Raw genomic sequence first — 20,295 nt, forward strand, 5'->3', positions numbered from 1 at the left:
TATATACTACGTGGCTGTGTTATATAAAACGTGGCTGTTATATACTACGTGACTGTTATATACTACGTAGCTATGTTATATCCTGCGTGCGCTGTTATATACTACGTGACTGTGTTATATAAAACGTGGCTGTGTTATATACTACGTGACTGTGTTATATACTACATGGCTGTGCTATACACTACGTGGCTGTTATATACTACGTGACTGTGTTATATACTACGTAGCTATGTTATATACTATGTCGTTGTGTTATATACTACGTGACTGTGCACTATAGTACGTGGCCTGTGCTATATACTACCTACATATTCTAGAATACCAGATACGTTAGAATCGGGCCACCATCTAGTTAGCCAGCAAGCTCCAATCACCGAGCTCCTGACCGCTGCTGCCAATCCCTGGGCCCCAGAGTCTGGGCGATGGCCGGGCCCCGGCTCAATGTTGCTTTTGCATCTGTTCTTAGACTTTTTGGTGTTTTCTGCCTTTAGTTTTCCATTTGCGCCTTTTGTATCGATCTTCCGTGTTTCTTTCCAGACGTTTCGTCCAATTCATCAGAAAGTTGCTCAGTTTGTCACAAATGTCGCCCCGGAGAGCGGTCTATGGGCGCCAGGTTCAGTTATCGCCTCACTGTGAGGACTTTCAGCGAAAATTGCAGGTTAAGGCGGCGCCCCCTCGTCATTCAGCGCCCCCTCGTCAGTCAGCGCCCCCCTCCTCAGTCAGCGCCCCCTCGTCATTCAGCGCCCCCCTCCTCAGTCAGCGCCCCCCTCCTCAGTCAGCGCCCCCTCGTCATTCAGCACCCCCTCGTCAGTCAGCGCCCCCTCCTCAGTCAGCGCCCCCCTCCTCAGTCAGCGCCCCCTCGTCATTCAGCGCCCCCCTCGTCAGTCAGCGCCCCCCTCCTCAGTCAGCGCCCCCTCCTCAGTCAGCGCCCCCCTCCTCAGTCAGCGCCCCCTCGTCATTCAGCGCCCCCTCCTCAGTCAGCGCCCCCTCCTCAGTCAGCGCCCCCTCGTCATTCAGCGCCCCCCTCGTCATTCAGCGCCCCCCTCGTCAGTCAGCGCCCCCTCGTCATTCAGCGCCCCCCTCCTCAGTCAGCGCCCCCCTCCTCAGTCAGCGCCCCCCTCCTCAGTCAGCGCCCCCTCCTCAGTCAGCGCCCCCTCCTCAGTCAGCGCCCCCTCCTCAGTCAGCGCCCCCTCCTCAGTCAGCGCCCCCCTCGTCAGTCAGCGCCCCCCTCCTCAGTCAGCGCCCCCTCGTCAGTCAGCGCCCCCCTCGTCAGTCAGCGCCCCCTCGTCAGTCAGCGCCCCCTCGTCAGTCAGCGCCCCCCTCGTCAGTCAGCGCCCCCTCGTCATTCAGCGCCCCCCTCCTCAGTCAGCGCCCCCCTCCTCAGTCAGCGCCCCCTCGTCATTCAGCGCCCCCTCGTCATTCAGCGCCCCCTCGTCATTCAGCGCCCCCTCGTCATTCAGCGCCCCCTCGTCATTCAGCGCCCCCTCGTCATTCAGCGCCCCCTCGTCATTCAGCGCCCCCCCCTCAGTCAGCGCCCCCTCGTCATTCAGCGCCCCCTCCTCAGTCAGCGCCCCCTCGTCAGTCAGCGCCCCCTCGTCAGTCAGCGCCCCCTCGTCATTCAGCGCCCCCTCGTCAGTCAGCGCCCCCTCGTCAGTCAGCGCCCCCCTCCTCAGTCAGCGCCCCCTCGTCATTCAGCGCCCCCTCGTCAGTCAGCGCCCCCCTCGTCAGTCAGCGCCCCCCTCTTCAGTCAGCGCCCCCCTCCTCAGTCAGCGCCCCCCTCCTCAGTCAGCGCCCCCTCCTCAGTCAGCGCCCCCTCGTCATTCAGCGCCCCCTCCTCAGTCAGCGCCCCCTCCTCAGTCAGCGCCCCCCTCCTCAGTCAGCGCCCCCCTCCTCAGTCAGCGCCCCCTCCTCAGTCAGCGCCCCCTCCTCAGTCAGCGCCCCCTCCTCAGTCAGCGCCCTCGTCATTCAGTGCCCCCTCGCCATTCAGCGCCCCCTCCTCAGTCAGCGCCCCCCTCCTCAGTCAGCGCCCCCCTCCTCAGTCAGCGCCCCCTCGTCAGTCAGCGCCCCCCTCCTCAGTCAGCGCCCCCTCCTCAGTCAGCGCCCCCTCGTCATTCAGCGCCCCCTCCTCAGTCAGCGCCCCCCTCCTCAGTCAGCGCCCCCTCCTCAGTCAGCGCCCCCTCCTCAGTCAGCGCCCCCCTCGTCAGTCAGCGCCCCCTCCTCAGTCAGCGCCCCCTCCTCAGTCAGCGCCCCCTCGTCATTCAGCGCCCCCTCCTCAGTCAGCGCCCCCTCGTCATTCAGCGCCCCCCTCGTCATTCAGCGCCCCCCTCCTCAGTCAGCGCCCCCTCCTCAGTCAGCGCCCCCTCCTCAGTCAGCGCCCCCCTCCTCAGTCAGCGCCCCCCTCCTCAGTCAGCGCCCCCTCCTCAGTCAGAGCTGACGTCCACCGTCTCCAGCAGCGCAGCGAGCCGTCACCAGGGGGCGCTCACACGGCACATCCACAGCAAAGCTCCACGTGACGGTCCCTGGGCTTTTCCACAGAACAATTCCCCCCGGGCCCCTCTGGCCTCTGACGAGAGGCGCAGCCCGGCCGCCACCACCGCTGCCACCTTCCCGAGTCTCCACACAACATGGCGGCCGTCAGCGTGCCCCCACCGCCACCACGTGACCGCCAGCGTAACACGTGATCCCCAGAGGCTGTAAACAACACGTCATCAGTCCGCAGATCCTAACCACGCCCATCACAGTCCTGATAGGAGAAGCCCAGTCACGGACACGCCCACCGACCAACAAACTCTTTCCCGCTTGTCGACTGTCCTATTACTCCGCCCTCTTCACTCCTTTACGGCGTCCTGGTAGTAAAGGGGCGTGACGTAATCGCGTAAAGAGGTGTGTCAACGTCATGCCGTCCTCACGTTGCATCTGACGCAAGGGACGTCAAGAGCCCCTCCCCAGTTACGTCTTCTCAGCCGCCAATCACAGGACGGAGCTGCCCGTGACGGACGTGAGGCGCCAGCCAGTCCGGTGCGGAGTGAGGCGGGACGGGAGGCGTGGCCTGTGTACTCGCCATAGTGAACGAGGGTGATCGGTGCAGGCGGCGGCGGTGAGCAGCAGCGCGGCGGAGGCGTCAGTCAGTCAGGCAGGAGGCCGCGCGTACCGGACGAGCAGCGATCACCGTGGGGGACGAGAGCAGCGGCGCAGGCTGTAGGTGTGGAGAGCGGAGGTAGGCCCGGGCCCCTCACTGCGGCCGTGTGCGGGCTCTGCGGACATCCGCCGGGAAAGTTGTGTGAGCACCAACATGGCGGTTATCGGCTCCGCACAGACATGTGGCCCCCGCGGAGCACTGCAGGCGCCCTCCGCCGCGGGCTGCTGGGACTTGTAGTCCTGTACCGGCAGGAGAGCGGCTGCTGTAATACACGTGTCCGCTGCGGCAGGACTACAACTCCCAGCATGCAGCAGCAGGCACAGGCTATCAGGATGCTGGGACTTGTAGTCCTGTATCAGAAATAATACATGTACCTCGTAGCAGGACTACAGCTCCCAGCATGCCACGGCATCTATCAAAGGATGCTGGGAGTTGTAGTTCTGTGACAGCCAGGAGGCTGCTGCAGTAATAGTACACACTGGCAGGACTACAACTCCCAGCATGCTGTCGTCTGCTAGTGCCTGCTGGGAGTTGTAGTAGTTACAAGAGCCCCCAGTTTGGGAAGAACTACAACCCCCAGCATAGCCTGCCGTGCGCAGCCCCTGATGTCGGGTGATGGAGGCTCCGGTGCTCAGGCTGCGGCGGAGGATGAGGGTCCGTGAGTCCAAGTCTGGTGACCAGTGGGCAATGTGACCCCATTACAGGGGCGTCCTGGACTGCTCGCTCACCCTGATGACATCGCTGGGGGTCCCGCACCCCCCATTTATCTGCGCTGTGAATTTACCTCAGATCGTTCACTTCCATAGGAAATGCAGTACTGAGAGCGGCCACTGCAGGGAGCTGTGCTGCTCTCACCGGCCACACCCAGCTGATCGGTGGGGGGTGCGGACCCCAACAGTGTGACAACCCCATGATCCTTGGCTCTTATTGAGCTGCCCCCAAACTGTAGATCTGTCAGGCCACAGATACCCCACTTTTTAGAGGAGTGGAGAGAATGGTGACGGGCAGGAGCACCGGCCAGTCTGGGACCACCCCCAGGACACCTAACATCATGCACAAAATTCATCTGTATTTGTAAATAATTGACCTCTGCCGCGGGGTGCGACCTCTCTGCCGCGGGGTACGACCTCTCTGCCGCGGGGTACGACCTCTCTGCCGCGGCCTCATGGGGTACGACCTTGATGATTTTAATAATAATCCACAATACAGTCCAGCGATTTGGGCTTTTGTGTTTACTGCTAATTATTCTGGTCTTTACAAGGGGCCGTGCTGAGCTGCCTAAAGGCACAACTCTGGGGGAGCGGCGGCTGCGGCTCTGGGGGAGCCCCAATCTCTCTAACCGCACGCTCCATCTAAGACGAGACTGATAGTGCGTGGGATGAGACGAACATCGTCTATGGGGATTCATCTGTCTTAAATGTGTTAAAAAATCTATAGAGAAAAGGTGAGAAAGTCAGATAAGACATAAGTGGGGGAGGGGCGGAGGTGGGAAAATAATGGACAGAGAGAAGGAAGCCCCCATTATAGAGGCTACAGCCCCCAGTAATCATCAGACATAAGTAGAAGTCCGGATCTCTAGCATCGATCACAGCTGAACACCGGCTTAGTGAACGTTCAGACCATATGAACCTTGTCACTGCGGACATCTGAAGGTCCCGGACCACCATGACACCGTGCCAAGAGGGTGAGCTGCCAAGAAAGGCCCCCAAAGTCCCAGGTCACCATAGCACAGCTCCAAGGGCCGCCTCACAGGATCAAGACTAAAGGAAAGGACCGGAGACAAACCCACGTATCGTACATAGATCCATGTAGACTGAGGGTCCAGAAGGCGACATTGTCCTGCCATGTGTCACACAATGGTGTCCTGACAGGTAATGGTCCAGGGAGCACATTCAAGTGGTTGTGCAGAAAAATGCTCAAAAAAATAGAGAACACTAAAATCTCACACCCTAGATATCACTGAAATATTCCAGTTGTAAATCTTTACTCATTACATAGTGGAATACGATGAGAATAATAAAACATAAAAATGATCAACGTAATTCACAACTAATATCCCACGGAGGTCTGGAGTTGGAATGATGCTCAAAATCAAAGTGGAAAATGAAGTTATAGGCTGATCCAACTTCAGTGGAAATGCCTCAAGACAAGGAAATGATGCTCAGTAGTGTGTGTGGCCTCCATGTGCCTGTATGACCTCCCTACAACGCCTGGGCATGCTGCTGATGAGGCGGCGGATGGTCTCCTGAGGGTTCTCCTCCCTGACCTGGACTAAAGCATCTGCCAACTCCTGGACAGTCTGTGGTGCAACGTGACGGTGGATGGTGCGAGACATGATGTCCCAGATGTGTTCCATCGGATTCAGGTCTGGGGAACGGGCGGGCCAGTCCATAGCTTCAATGCCTTCATCTTGCCGGAACTGCTGACACACTCCATCCATATCAGGTCTGGCATTGTCCTGCATTAGGAGGAACCCAGGGCCAACCGCACCAGCATGTGGTCTCACAAGGGGTCTGAGGATCTCCTCTCGGTACCTAATGGCAGTCAGGCTACCTCTGGCGCACACATGAAAAGCTGTGCGGCCCTCCAAAGAAATGCCACCCCACACCATTAGTGACCTGCTGCCAAACTGGTCACGCTGAAGGATGTTGCAGGCAGCAGATCGCTCTCCACGGCGTCTCCAGACTCTGTCACGTCTGTCACATGTGCGCAGTGTGAACCTGCTTTCATCTGTGAAGAGCACAGGGCGCCAGTGGCGAATTTGCCAATCCTGGTGTTCTGTGGCAAATGCCAAGCGTCCTGCACGGTGTTACGGTGTGAGCACAACCCCCATCTGTGGACGTCGGGCACTCAGACCATCCTCATGGAGTCTGTTGTAAGGTATGTGCCCACGGTCAGGAGTCGGCAGGTATTTGAACACAGCACATGTCAGCTGCGTCAAAAGCGCTGCCGACTGCCGTGCGCAGCCCCTGATGTCGGGTGATGGAGGCTCAGGCTGCGGCGGAGGATGAGGGTCCGTGAGTCCAAGTCTGGTGACCAGTGGGCAATGTGACCCCATTACAGAGGCGTCCTGGACTGGTCGCTCACCCTGATGACATCGCTGGGGGTCCCGCACCCCCCATTTATCTGCGCTGTGAATTTACCTCAGATCGTTCACTTCCATAGGAAATGCAGTACTGAGATCGGCCACTGCAGGGAGCTGTGCTGCTCTCACCGGCCACACCCAGCTGATCGGTGGGGGGTGCGGACCCCAACAGTGTGACAACCCCATGATCCTTGGCTCTTATTGAGCTGCCCCCAAACTGTAGATCTGTCAGGCCACAGATACCCCACTTTTTAGAGGAGTGGAGAGAATGGTGACGGGCAGGAGCACCGGCCAGTCTGGGACCACCCCCAGGACACCTAACATCATGCACAAAATTCATCTGTATTTGTAAATAATTGACCTCTGCCGCAGGGTACGACCTCTCTGCCGCGGGGTGCGACCTCTCTGCCGCAGGGTACGACCTCTCTGCCGCGGCCTCATAGGGTACGACCTTGATGATTTTAATAATAATCCACAATACAGTCCAGCGATTTGGGCTTTTGTGTTTACTGCTAATTATTCTGGTCTTTACAAGGGGCCGTGCTGAGCTGCCTAAAAGCACAACTCTGGGGGAGCGGCGGCTGCGGCTCTGGGGGAGCGGCGGCTCCGCACACAATAATAATTTTCGATTATTCCAAGGCCCCAATCTCTGTAACCGCACGCTCCATCTAAGACGAGACTGATGGTGCGTGGGATGAGACGAACATCGTCTATGGGGATTCATCTGTCTTAAACGTGTTAAAAAAGGAAATAGAATTTAAAAAATCTATAGAAAAAAGGTGAGAAAGTCAGATAAGACATAAGTGGGGGAGGGGCCGTCGCCGTGTCTCGCCCCTCGCCGTGTCTCGCCCCTCGCCGTGTCTCGCCCCTCGCCGTGTCTCGCCCCTCGCCGTGTCTCGCCCCTCGCCGTGTCTCGCCCCTCGCCGTGTCTCGCCCCTCGCCGTGTCTCGCCCCTCGCCGTGTCTCGCCCCTCGCCGTGTCTCGCCCCTCGCCGTGTCTCGCCCCTCGCCGTGTCTCGCCCCTCGCCGTGTCTCGCCCCTCGCCGTGTCTCGCCCCTCGCCGTCGCCGTGTCTCGCCCCTCGCCGTGTCTCGCCCGTCGCCGTGTCTCGCCCGTCGCCGTGTCTCGCCCCTCGCCGTCGCCGTGTCTCGCCCCTCGCCGTCGCCGTGTCTCGCCCCTCGCCGTGTCTCGCCCCTCGTCGTCGCCGTGTCTCGCCCCTCGTCGTCGCCGTGTCTCGCCCCTCGTCGTCGCCGTGTCTCGCCCCTCGTCGTCGCCGTGTCTCGCCCCTCGTCGTCGCCGTGTCTCGCCCCTCGTCGTCGCCGTGTCTCGCCCCTCGTCGTCGCCGTGTCTCGCCCCTCGTCGTCGCCGTGTCTCGCCCCTCGTCGTCGCCGTGTCTCGCCCCTCGTCGTCGCCGTGTCTCGCCCCTCGTCGTCGCCACCTGCTGTGACTCCCATCTCCCGGCGCTAGCTACTGACGTCTGTTCCCCCGCTTGCTGCTATATCGTCGGCACTTGCTACTTCATCAATGTGCGGCCCCTGGTGGTCAGAGAGTTCATACCTCTCATCTAATGTGTATGGGGGTCTTTATTCTCGTATTCTCCCCAGTGACCTTTGTATGGGGGGCCCTTGCCGCCATGCACTATAGCGCTTTGGCACCCGGTAATGGTGTAATCAGGCTGTTCCTCCCGCACAGATACCGCCATGATGAACGGCTCAAACATCGGGAATTCCTCGTCCAACAACAAATCCAAGGATGAGCAGGTGGTGAACGGGCACGACGAGAACGAGAACAACCCGTTTGCAGAATACATGTGGATGGAAAATGAGGAGGATTTCAACAGACAGGTATGTGGCCGCCATTCAGAGAGAACTACAGTGTAAAGCATTGGGGGCGGAGAGGAGAGCAGGGGAATCTGGTGGGCCACCATCGTCCTGTGTGAGCAGTACTTGGCACTGTATACCTGAGTCGCTGTGCACAGACAATCGTGGCATCGTATTCCTCAATCTGCCCAGATCATTGTTATAGAATATTGTGAATGATGAGAATGTCACCCTGTATGTAGCTGAAAAGAGGGGTCCTGGAGATAGTTATTGGTGGGTTCTTGGCAGCGCAGCCCAAAGATCTATGTGATCCATGCAGAGCAGGAGCAGAGGCTGCAGGACCTTCTGCACCAGTAATTCTAGGACCTTTCAGGTCAGGTGACCACAGGACCTCAAGGGGCTTCATGTCCTCGAGTGAAAGGTCCTGCAGCTTCTCAACTCCTGCGGTCTCCATGGAGGTCACAATCAGGAACTACAAGATGTGATCATGTCTGTGTGTGTCTGGGGCCATGGAGCAGAGCCGTGTGTGTGTCTGGGGCCATGGAGCAGAGCCGTGTGTGTGTCTGGGGCCATGGAGCAGAGCCGTGTGTGTGTCTGGGGCCATGGAGCAGAGCCGTGTGTGTGTCTGGGGCCATGGAGCAGAGCCGTGTGTGTCTGGGGCCATGGAGAGAGCTGTGTGTGTGTCTGGGGGCACGTAGCAGAGCTGTGTGTGTGTGTTTGGGGGCACGTAGCAGAGCTGTGTGTGTGTGTGTGTGTCTGGGGGCACGTAGCAGAGCCGTGTGTGTGTGTGTGTCGGGGCACGTAGCAGAGCCGTGTGTGTGTGTGTGTCTGGGGGCACGTAGCAGAGCCGTGTGTGTGTGTGTCTGTGTCTGGGGGCACGTAGCAGAGCCGTGTGTGTGTGTGTGTGTCTGGGGGCACGTAGCAGAGCCGTGTGTGTGTGTGTCTGGGGGCACGTAGCAGAGCCGTGTGTGTGTGTCTGGGGGCACGTAGCAGAGCCGTGTGTGTGTGTCTGGGGGCACGTAGCAGGGCCGTGTGTGTGTGTCTGGGGGCACGTAGCAGAGCCGTGTGTGTGTGTCTGGGGGCACGTAGCAGAGCCGTGTGTGTGTGTCTGGGGGCACGTAGCAGGGCCGTGTGTGTGTGTCTGGGGGCACGTAGCAGACCCGTGTGTGTGTCTGGGGCCATGGAGAGAGCTGTGTGTGTCTCTGGGGGCACGTAGCAGGGCCGTGTGTGTGTGTGTCTGGGGGCACGTAGCAGAGCCGTGTGTGTGTGTCTGGGGGCACGTAGCAGAGCCATGTGTGTGTGTCTGGGGGCACGTAGCAGACCCGTGTGTGTGTCTGGGGCCATGGAGAGAGCTGTGTGTGTGTCTGGGGGCACGTAGCAGGGCCGTGTGTGTGTGTGTGTGTCTGGGGGCACGTAGCAGGGCCGTGTGTGTGTCTGGGGGCACGTAGCAGAGCCATATGTGTGTCTGGGGGCACGTAGCAGAGCCGTGTGTGTGTGTGTCTGCGGGCACGTAGCAGAGCCGTGTGTGTGTGTGTCTGGGGGCACGTAGCAGAGCCGTGTGTGTGTGTGTCTGGGGGCACGTAGCAGGGCCGTGTGTGTGTGTCTGGGGGCACGTAGCAGAGCCGTGTGTGTGTGTGTCTGGGGGCACGTAGCAGGGCCGTGTGTGTGTGTCTGGGGGCACGTAGCAGAGCCGTGTGTGTGTGTGTCTGGGGGCACGTAGCAGAGCCGTGTGTGTGTGTGTCTGGGGGCACGTAGCAGAGCCATATGTGTGTCTGGGGGCACGTAGCAGAGCTGTGACAGTCCGGCAGGCGCTCTGGGTTAACTAACTGTTGGGCCATCTGCAGTATTATAGATGGCGGTCACATCAGCAGCACAAGTTGTCAGGATCCCCCTCCACAGCGGCACTGGGGGAGGTGGGCCGCGCTGCACAGCAGCCCCCCGGATTCAGCACATGGTCCATCACCCTGTCTTACCCTTTAGGTGGAGGAAGAATTACAGGAGCAGGAGTTTCTGGACCGCTGCTTCCAGGAGATGTTGGACGAGGAGGATCAGGACTGGTTCATCCCGTCGCGTGATTTGCCGCAGGGAGTGGGGCAGTTGCAGCAGCAGTTAAATGGTCTCACAGTCAACGACATTCACAGTTCGGAGGACATTCTGGTGAGTGCTGCACTCCATGGCACAAGGGGTACGACGCAAACAGACCCTAGTCTGAGGGGCACATCACTAGGCACACATCCTTTTTTCAAAGACGCTGCAACGAAAAGACATTTTACTATTCATATTGGCATGTTATCACGTTTTCATATGCTGCCTTTCTACCCAGCTGTACAGTCTCATAGAAAGCACCAGGAGGCATCACAACTGTGTAATATCAATGGCATCAACATTACCCCAGAGCTGCACTCACTATTCTGCTTGTGCAGTCACTGTGTACATATATTACATTACTGATCCTGAGTTACATCTTGTATTATACCCCAGAGCTGCACTCGCTATTCTGCTGGTGCAGTCACTGTGTACATACATTACATTACTGATCCTGAGTTACATCCTGTATTATACCCCAGAGCTGCACTCACTATTCTGCTGGTGCAGTCACTGTGTGCACACATTACATTACTGATCCTGAGTTACCTCCTGTATTATACCCCAGAGCTGCACTCGCTATTCTGCTGGTGCAGTCACTGTGTACCCACATTACATTACTAATCCTGAGTTACATCCTGTATTATACTCCAGAGCTGCACTCACTATTCTGCTGGTGCAGTCACTGTGTACCCACATTACATTACTGATCCTGAGTTACATCCTGTATTATACCCCAGAGCTGCACTCACTATTCTGCTGGTGCAGTCACTGTGTACATACATTACATTACTGATCCTGAGTTACATCCTGTATTATACCCCAGAGCTGCACTCACTATTCTGCTGGTGCAGTCAGTGTGTACATACATTACATTACTGATCCTGAGTTACATCCTGTATTATACTCCAGAGCTGCACTCTCTATTCTGCTGGTGCAGTCACTGTGTACATACATTACATTACTGATCCTGAGTTACATCCTATATTATACCCCAGAGCTGCACTCACTATTCTGCTGGTGCAGTCACTGTGTACATACATTACTGATCCTGAGTTACATCCTGTATTATACCCCAGAGCTGCACTCACTATTCTGCTGGTGCAGTCACTGTGTACATACATTACATTACTGATCCCGAGTTACATCCTGTATTATACCCCAGAGCTGCACTCACTATTCTGCTGGTGCAGTCACTGTGTACATACATTACTGATCCTGAGTTACATCCTGTATTATACCCCAGAGCTGCACTCACTATTCTGCTGGTGCAGTCACTGTGTACATACATTACATTACTGATCCTGAGTTACATCCTGTATTATACCCCAGAGCTGCACTCACTATTCTGCTGGTCCAGTCACTGTGTACATACATTACATTACTGATCCCGAGTTACATCCTGTATTATACCCCAGAACTGCACTCACTATTCTGCTGTGGTGAATGCTGTACAGCTGCCATGTATTGTGTGTGTATATTTATTTGTCTTATATTTATTTTTATATTTTTTTTCTTTCCTTCTAACAGAGCAAAAGTAACCTGAACCCCGATGCGAAGGAGTTTGTCCCCGGAGTGAAGTATTGAACATTTACATTCAATTTTTAAAATCAAAACAGAAAAAAAAGACAAAAAAGACTGTTTTCCTTAATCTTCAGGACAAAGCTGCACAAAAAAAATATAAAAAAAATTCCCCCTGGGGGAGGTGGATTATCGGGGCGGCTCGACACTGTGACTCGAGCACCTTCTCCTCGGGGGCCGTCCTCCAGGCATCTCCATCCCCTCCCCTCACACAGCATCTGTTTGTGGTGGGCTACTTGTCGGACTTCAGGTTCTTGGTTATTTTTCGTCCCTTCTGTAAAGGTGGGTGCAACCTTCATGGAAACACCGGATCGACAGAAGATTCTGCAGCGTCTACTTGCCGTCTGTCCTTGCCTCTCCGACCCGCCAATATCGGAGGCACATTGGCCCCGCGCTGGTGTGACGGTGGCTCCTCCGGCTGTATTCGGGGTGGGGGGCGTTCATTTCAGTGCCATTTACATCAGCTCGAGGTGCAAGAGGGTTTTTTTTTTATTTAGATTTTTTTTTCCCAGTGTCTCTCAGGATAACAGGTGTACCTGACGTGTTTTTTTGGGTTCAGTGTTTGGCGGCCCCTTTCCCGGGGGTCACATTTCTCTCTGCTTCAGCTGCTTGCAATGTGGACATTGTCCGTCGTCCGCCCTCCCCACCGACCGCCGCTCTGCCTCCTCATCGCCAGCCGTGATTTCTCAGAAAACACTAAGCTATGCGTCTTGCCTGATTCTCAATGATGTTACAGGGCCGCTCTCGTGCGAGGGGCCCGCCATCCCCCCACCGGCATGGCTGTGCCATGCTCTCGGAGATGGAGACCCCTCTACCATCTGGTTGGCCTCGCCTCCTTACAAGATGATGTAGATCTGAGCTTTCCATGATCCAGACTGCGATATCACTAGTAATCTAGACCATGGACAGGGGTGCCCGAAAACCTCCGATCCAGGGGCCGTCTCTGCCCCCTGCCGTCTATCCGCAATGATTGTACTGCACAGAGCCGCTCAGAGACACCAATAAGCTACCGTCTTCGATCACTGCCTCTGGCTCCCATTGTCTTATCACGTGATACGGAAAGGCCGCAGACAGAAGAAAACAAAAATAAAGCCGCCTGATCATTGTACGCGTCTGTGTGCTTGGTGTCGCGGGCTGCAGCGCTTCCTAGTGTGCATTAGGACTGTCGCCTGCGTCCGCCTTCACGCGCAGCGGTGTCTGAAAGTTTCTGAACTCTTTGGAACTTTCCTTATTTCTGCCAAAATTCGACGAAAGTATCAGAAAAGTGCTCAAATATCACTTGTCTGGAAGTGTTTAAAAGTAAGTGAACCTTTGTGCAGCAATTGTGCTGATCAGTCCTGCACATCGGCTTAGTGGAAATTTTGCCCGCTCCTCTCTACAAAATAGCTTCACCGGTGTTTTTCCCCTACGGGCTGCTCTCTTCAGCTGCTTCGACAACATTTCTTAGGATTGAGCTCCTGTGACTCGGCCATTCCAAAATGTTACCTCTATTTATTTGTAGAACATCTTTTGGTTTTAGGTCGTTGTCTTGTTCCTCCTAAGATTGAGCTCATGGATAGACGTCCTGACATTTTCTTGTTAGAATTTTCTGGCATAACTCGGCAGGACTGTGGAGTCGGAGTCCATTGTGGTGGAGTTGGAGTCAGTCGGTGTCATGGAAATTAAGGAGTTAGAGTCAGAGGTTTGGCTTACCGACTCCACAGCCCTGGTATGAGGTAGTCGAGTAGTCGGTCAGTGTCATGGAAATTGAGGAGTCGGAGTTGAAGGTTTGGCTTACCGACTCCACAGCCCTGGTATGGGGTAGTCTTGGAGTCAGAGCCGGTGTCATGGAAATTGAGGTGTCGGAGTTGAAGGTTTGGCTTACTGACTCCACAGCCCTGGTATGAGGGAGTTAAGGAGTCTGAGTTGAAGGTTTGGCTTACCGACTCCACAGCCCTGGTATGAGGTAGTCGAGTAGTCGGTCGGTGTCATGGAAATTGAGGAGTCCGAGTTGAAGGTTTGGCTTACCGACTCCACAGCCCTGGTATGGGGTAGTCTTGGAGTCAGAGCCGGTGTCATGGAAATTGAGGAGTCGGAGTGGAAGGTTTGGCTTACCGACTCCACATCCCTGGTATGAGGTAGTTTTGGATTAAGAGCAGGTGTCATGGAAATTGAGTCGGAGTTGAAGGTTTGGCTTACCAACTCCACAGCCCTGTAACTCGGGTCGAAGGGCTTTTTCTCCTTGTGGAGAATGCCAACCCTGGCATGTCAGAGTGAGCAGATGTGTGCCAGGCTTGGCTTATCACGCTCCACAAGGAGAAGCGTCATCTTAGACCTCAGTCCAGATCCTCTCACCCAGTCAAATCATACTTTGCACTGATGAAGGGCAACACGCTGAAACACCATGTCTGCAAATTGAGACTCTGGTTTGGCTTTTATCCCAAGTCATTGCAAGGCTCGTTAAGAGTCGATATTGACTTTTTTTTAGGATCGCTGCTTTCAGTAGGTGGCGCTAGAATTCTAGTCCTCGTCCTCTCTGAAGAAACAACTGGCATAACTTAGAATTGTTCCAGCACTGAAGGTGGCTGTCCTTGCCCAGATGCAGAAAAACCATCCCAAACCATACAGCCGCCATCGTGTGTCACAGATGTAGGGAGGTTTTATGTTGTGATTGTCTTTATCTCATTGACTTTCATTTTTACCTGAAAAATATTTTATTTTGGTCTCATCTGTCCCCGCCACAGGGGGAGCTCTCCGTATTTTCTGACTTGCTCGGGTGGTGTTTGGTAATTTGCAGACTGGCAGCTATGTTGTTTTTGTTGAGCAGTGTCTTTCGCTTTGCAATCCTGTGATACTCATTATTGTTCACTGTCCTCCGGAGATGGAATCAAAAACATTAGCTCTTGTGCGAGGCCTTTAGTTGCTGAGCTTTTACCTTGGGTTCCTTTATAAACTCATGGTCTTTTATATGTGGAGTGATCTTTCTTGGTCGATCACTTCTGGGGAGGTTAGTAGTCATGACTTTCCTCCATCTGTACACAATCTGTCTGTGGATTGGTGGAGGCAAAACCCGTTAGAGAACCTCTTACAGCCTGAGGAGCATCAACAACTTTTCCTATGTTCTCAGAAATTTCGTTTGTGCCATCATACACTTTGTTTTCTTAATGTCACAATATGACAGATCCTCTGTTCTTAAATTTAACGGGTCGCCCACTCACACCTGATTGTCATCCCGTTGATTGAAGACACCAGATGGTTCACTTTGTGTGTATTAGATCATTGTCCACATATAAATAATGACGTCTAATTTTTTTTTTTTATTGATTTGGTTCTTTTTTTTTTTCTTTTCTACTTTTATGAATTGTAGGAAAATCCTTGTAGTCTTAGGTCCAGTTTATGCGGAAATATTCTGGAGGGTTCATGAATTATCAAGCTTCTGTCCTCGAGCAACTACAATCCCCAGCATTCCCTCATGGCAAAAGATTGAGTTAAAACTTTGCCGCAAGTGCAGAGGCCGCATCTGGCGTTAGAATCTTGTACAATGCCTACATTTTTCACTTGGCCCTTTGTGCCATAGACTCATAGTATTTTATTTTCTGACCTGCCATATTGGCATCTTGGCCAAGCAAAGACCCTATAACTGTCTGCCTGCACTTCCCCGGCTCCTCGTTTTTCTTTTGTTCCCTACGATCGCACCTTCAGACTGGGCTCGGCCACCGACTTTGTGCATTCAAACACTTTTCTGCTCTGACATGGTTGACCCCTTCATCAACTCTCCAGTCGTTGCAAAACCACAGCTCCCATCGTGCCCGGACAACCCGTATCTGTCTGGCTGTGTATGATGGGAGTTTGTTTTGCAACTGCTGCAGATGCGCACTATTAAGGGTAAACGCTAACTGAGATGTCCTCCACGGAGCCGGGCCGATGTCGGGGGACCAGCGTAAGGTAGGAATTAGTCTGTGCCCGACGCTGAGTGATGACATCAACCGCAGGCGGAGGGGCAGTGTTTGTGGGCACAAACAGCAGTGCCCTCTGGACCACCCGGCAGTCATTACCAGGACAGGTCTTTTCATGTGTGACACCGCAGCGGAGCGAGATGGAGTTGTAGGGAAGTGATGGAAACGTTTGAGAATTGTGGTGGGTTTGGATAACAATTACAAGAATAGATGATCGGATTGTTGGCTACTGAACATCACCTGCTAAATCGGGGCAGCGCCCCCTATGAAAAGAAAACCATTGACGCCTGCCTTTTGCAGTCACGACAATCTACATATTCTCATTGGACCGCCGCAGCGATTGCAGGACTTGCCAAGAGTGGTGCTACGAAAAGTATCTTGTTTGTCCCTTTATAACCAATGTCCTGTAGTGGGTGTCTTTTATTCCTGTAACATCGACCAATCTTGCCAGTAACCGACCCTCTCGCTAGCTGCCCCCTCGCAGGTTCCTTCCGACCTGTCTTCTTTACTGATTTTACTAAATATATTTTGTTTTCCATGACCTATAGATCTGGCTCGGGTTCTCGGGCTCTGTGCACACTGAGATAAACCATGAGTTCTTCGAGCAGAATCTCTCCCCGGGAATAAAGGAGCGCAGATATTCGGTACATAACGGGCACGCGCTTCTGTGCTTAACCCCTTCCTGAACAAGTAGTGCTCGTCCTACGGTCACATAGGGTGTATGATGCGGGCTCAGCCGCCAGCTGCTGGTAAATGCTGAGGCTAGAAGTGTAAGCATCGTTTTTATTTCGTAAGTCATTAATGCACACGAAAATAAGCAGATTTCTGATATCTCAGAGAAATCCGCTTCTCTGTTCTCCAGGACTGATATTTCATTCTCAAGTGTTGGGTAAAGTCTGAATTCAGCGAAGATGGACTTTCCCATTACATGAGAGCAGAGAGGACAGTTGGTGCTAAGATTCTTTGGAGAGTGGAGGGAGGAGCTAGAGGCAGAGCCCCTCCTTCTACATAGAATCTTATCAGCACCAACTGTCATCTATGTAGGGGGAAGAGCTCTGCCTTTAGCTAATCCCCCAACTCAACATAGAATCTTATCAGCACCAGCTGTCATCTCCTATGCCTCTAGCTCATCTCTCCCCTCTAGATATGTCATCTATATACAGGGAGGAGCTCTGCCTCTAGCTCCTCCCTCCCCTCTACATAGAATCTTATCAGCACCAACTGTCATCTATATAGGGGGAAGAGCTCTGCCTTTAGCTAATCCCCCAACTCAACATAGAATCTTATCAGCACCAGCTGTCATCTCCTATGCCTCTAGCTCATCTCTCCCCTCTAGATATGTCATCTATATACAGAGAGGAGCTCTGCCTCTAGCTCCTCCCTCCCCTCTACATAGAATCTTATCAGCACCAGCTGTCATCTCCTATGCCTCTAGCTCATCTCTCCCCTCTAGCTATGAGCACCAAATGTCATCTATATACAGGGAGGAGCTCTGCCTCTAGCTCCTCCCTCCCCCCTACATAGAATCTTATCAGCACCAGCTGTCATCTCCTATGCCTCTAGCTCATCTCTCCCCTCTAGCTATGAGCACCAAATGTCATCTATATACAGGGAGGAGCTCTGCCTCTAGCTCCTCCCTCCCCTCTACATAGAATCTTATCAGCACCAACTGTCATCTATGTAGGGGGAAGAGCTCTGCCTTTAGCTAATCCCCCAACTCAACATAGAATCTTATCAGCACCAGCTGTCATCTCCTATGCCTCTAGCTCATCTCTCCCCTCTAGATATGTCATCTATATACAGGGAGGAGCTCTGCCTCTAGCTCCTCCCTCCCCTCTACATAGAATCTTATCAGCACCAGCTGTCATCTCCTATGCCTCTAGCTCATCTCTCCCCTCTAGCTATGAGCACCAAATGTCATCTATATACAGGGAGGAGCTCTGCCTCTAGCTCCTCCCTCCCCTCTACATAGAATCTTATCAGCACCAACTGTCATCTATATAGGGGGAAGAGCTCTGCCTTTAGCTAATCCCCCCCAACTCTACATAGAATCTTATCAGCACCAGCTGTCATCTCCTATGCCTCTAGCTCATCTCTCCCCTCTAGCTATGAGCACCAAATGTCATCTATATACAGGGAGGAGCTCTGTCTCTAGCTCCTCCCTCCCCTCTACATAGAATCTTATCAGCACCAGCTGTCATCTCCTATGCCTCTCGCTCATCTCTCCCCTCTACATATGAGCACCAAATGTCATCTATATACAGGGAGGAGCTCTGCCTCTAGCTCCTCCCTCCCCTCTACATAGAATCTTATCAGCACCAACTGTCATCTATATAGGGGGAAGAGCTCTGCCTTTAGCTAATCCCCCCCAACTCTACATAGAATCTTATCAGCACCAGCTGTCATCTCCTATGCCTCTAGCTCATCTCTCGCCTCTAGCTCATCTCTCCCCTCTAGCTATGAGCACCAAATGTCATCTATATACAGGGAGGAGCTCTGCCTCTAGCTCCTCCCTCCCCTCTACATAGAATCTTATCAGCACCAACTGTCATCTATATAGGGGGAAGAGCTCTGCCTTTAGCTAATCCCCCCCAACTCTACATAGAATCTTATCAGCACCAGCTGTCATCTCCTATGCCTCTAGCTCATCTCTCGCCTCTAGCTCATCTCTCCCCTCTAGCTATGAGCACCAAATGTCATCTATATACAGGGAGGAGCTCTGTCTCTAGCTCCTCCCTCCCCTCTACATAGAATCTTATCAGCACCAGCTGTCATCTCCTATGCCTCTCGCTCATCTCTCCCCTCTACATATGAGCACCAAATGTCATCTATATACAGGGAGGAGCTCTGCCTCTAGCTCCTCCCTCCCCTCTACATAGAATCTTATCAGCACCAACTGTCATCTATATAGGGGGAAGAGCTCTGCCTTTAGCTAATCCCCCCCAACTCTACATAGAATCTTATCAGCACCAGCTGTCATCTCCTATGCCTCTAGCTCATCTCTCCCCTCTAGCTATGAGCACCAAATGTCATCTATATACAGGGAGGAGCTCTGCCTCTAGCTCCTCCCTCCCCTCTACATAGAATCTTATCAGCACCAGCTGTCATCTCCTATGCCTCTCGCTCATCTCTCCCCTCTACATATGAGCACCAAATGTCATCTATATACAGGGAGGAGCTCTGCCTCTAGCTCCTCCCTCCCCATAGAATTTTATGAGCACCAATTGTCATCTATGTAGAGGGAAGAGCTCTGCCTTTAGCTCCTCCATCTTATGAGCACCAAATGCCATCTATTTAGAGGAGCTCTGCTTCTAGCTCCTCCCCCTATAGAATCTCCTGAGCACCAGCTGTCATCTATGTAGAGGGAGGAGCTCTGCCTCTAGCTCCTCCCCCTATAGAATCTCATGAGCACCAGCTGTCATCTATGTAGAGGGAGGAGCTCTGCCTCTAGCTCCTCCCTCTATAGAATCTCATGAGCACCAGCTGTCATCTATGTAGAGGGAGGAGCTCTGCCTCTAGCTCCTCCCTCTATATAGAATCTTAGCACCAGCTGTCATGTCATATGCCTCTAGATATGAGCACCAACTGTCATCAGCCTCTAGCTCCTCCCTTTCTTTTACATAGAATCTTATGTGCACCAACTGTCATCTATGTGGAGGGAGCTCTGCCTCAAGCTCCTCCCTCTACATAGAATCTTATGTGCACCAACTGTCATCTAAGCCTCTAGCTCCTCCCTTCCTTTTACATAGATGACAGTTGGTGCACATAAGATTCTATGTAGAGGGCGGAGCTTGAGGCAGAGCTCCCTCCACAGATGACACAGTTGGTGTTCATAAAGTTCTATAGATAACTGTTTCAGAAGACCTTGCAGGACAATGTCTGGTTCTGCCTCCAGCTCCATAGAATATTATAAGCAGCAACTGTCGTCTCGTACCTCAGTAACCGGATAATCTGTCCTCACTGTATAGAGACTTACAGATTCTATCCGTGAATTGAGAAGAAGTTCTGGAGCAGACATGTTACAAAGTTTAATTTCTTGCATACTATTAATTTATGAAATAGAGTAATGTTTTTTTTAACTATTTAGATGCCGCTGTCCATCTGTGTTCACATGGCCAGGTGCCGCAGCTCAATCATCTGGCACCCATTTTGGTGGCCACGTTCTGTGCCGCCAATACCCCGGCCGCCATCATGGCCACCTCAGTCACTTATTTGGTTCCTGTGATAAGATGTTTTCCAAAAGGGGAAACCACTGTGCTCGGGTGGATGTGGTCCACGGCCCAGGGGCGATCACAAACGTTTGCTCATCTCTAGAGATCAGGAATGTTCCCAAATGCTGCGGCTTAAACACCGAATGACGATCGCAGGTTCTAGTCTCCAGCAAGGACTAAGAATTGTAAAAAAAAAATATATATAAATGGAAAAGTTTAACTCATGCTCATGACAAAACTGGTGACCGGTTCCCTTTAACCTGTGCTTCAACAAGCCAGAGTGCATTTGATTTTTTTTGTTGAGTTTTGTTCATTCAATGCACCGCCTACAAAAATAAGTGATCAAACATACACTGTGTGAAGTAAGTATTGAACATGTCCCCAATTTTCTAAGTAAACCTCTAAAGATGCTAATGATATGAAATTCTCACCAGATGTTGC

At 53.3% G+C, this 20,295-nt stretch overlaps 1 protein-coding gene across 4 annotated transcripts; it reads left to right on the plus strand.

Annotated features, from left to right (window-relative positions):
- Nucleotides 1-2,961: 2,961 nt before the first annotated feature.
- PAIP2B (poly(A) binding protein interacting protein 2B) lies at nucleotides 2,962-14,999 on the plus strand. 4 transcript variants are annotated; one of them, XR_013220120.1, is made up of 5 exons: nucleotides 3,025-3,217; nucleotides 7,915-8,066; nucleotides 10,023-10,199; nucleotides 11,658-13,759; nucleotides 13,847-14,999. XR_013220120.1 is itself a non-coding variant. In XM_077280350.1 (4 exons), the coding sequence occupies exons 2-4, from the start codon at nucleotides 7,923-7,925 to the stop codon at nucleotides 11,712-11,714; spliced, it is 378 nt and encodes a 125-aa protein (XP_077136465.1). In that variant the 5' UTR covers nucleotides 2,962-3,097; nucleotides 7,915-7,922; the 3' UTR covers nucleotides 11,715-14,999. The 4 variants fall into 4 exon arrangements, 2 of the variants coding, with proteins under 2 accessions (XP_077136465.1, XP_077136464.1); XR_013220119.1 differs by having other exon boundaries at nucleotides 11,658-13,546; nucleotides 13,608-14,999; XM_077280350.1 differs by having other exon boundaries at nucleotides 2,962-3,097; nucleotides 11,658-14,999.
- The last annotated feature ends 5,296 nt before the right edge of the window (nucleotides 15,000-20,295 follow it).

This window comes from Ranitomeya variabilis, chromosome 1 (genome assembly GCF_051348905.1).
Source record: "Ranitomeya variabilis isolate aRanVar5 chromosome 1, aRanVar5.hap1, whole genome shotgun sequence".
Classification (NCBI taxonomy): domain Eukaryota; kingdom Metazoa; phylum Chordata; class Amphibia; order Anura; family Dendrobatidae; genus Ranitomeya; species Ranitomeya variabilis.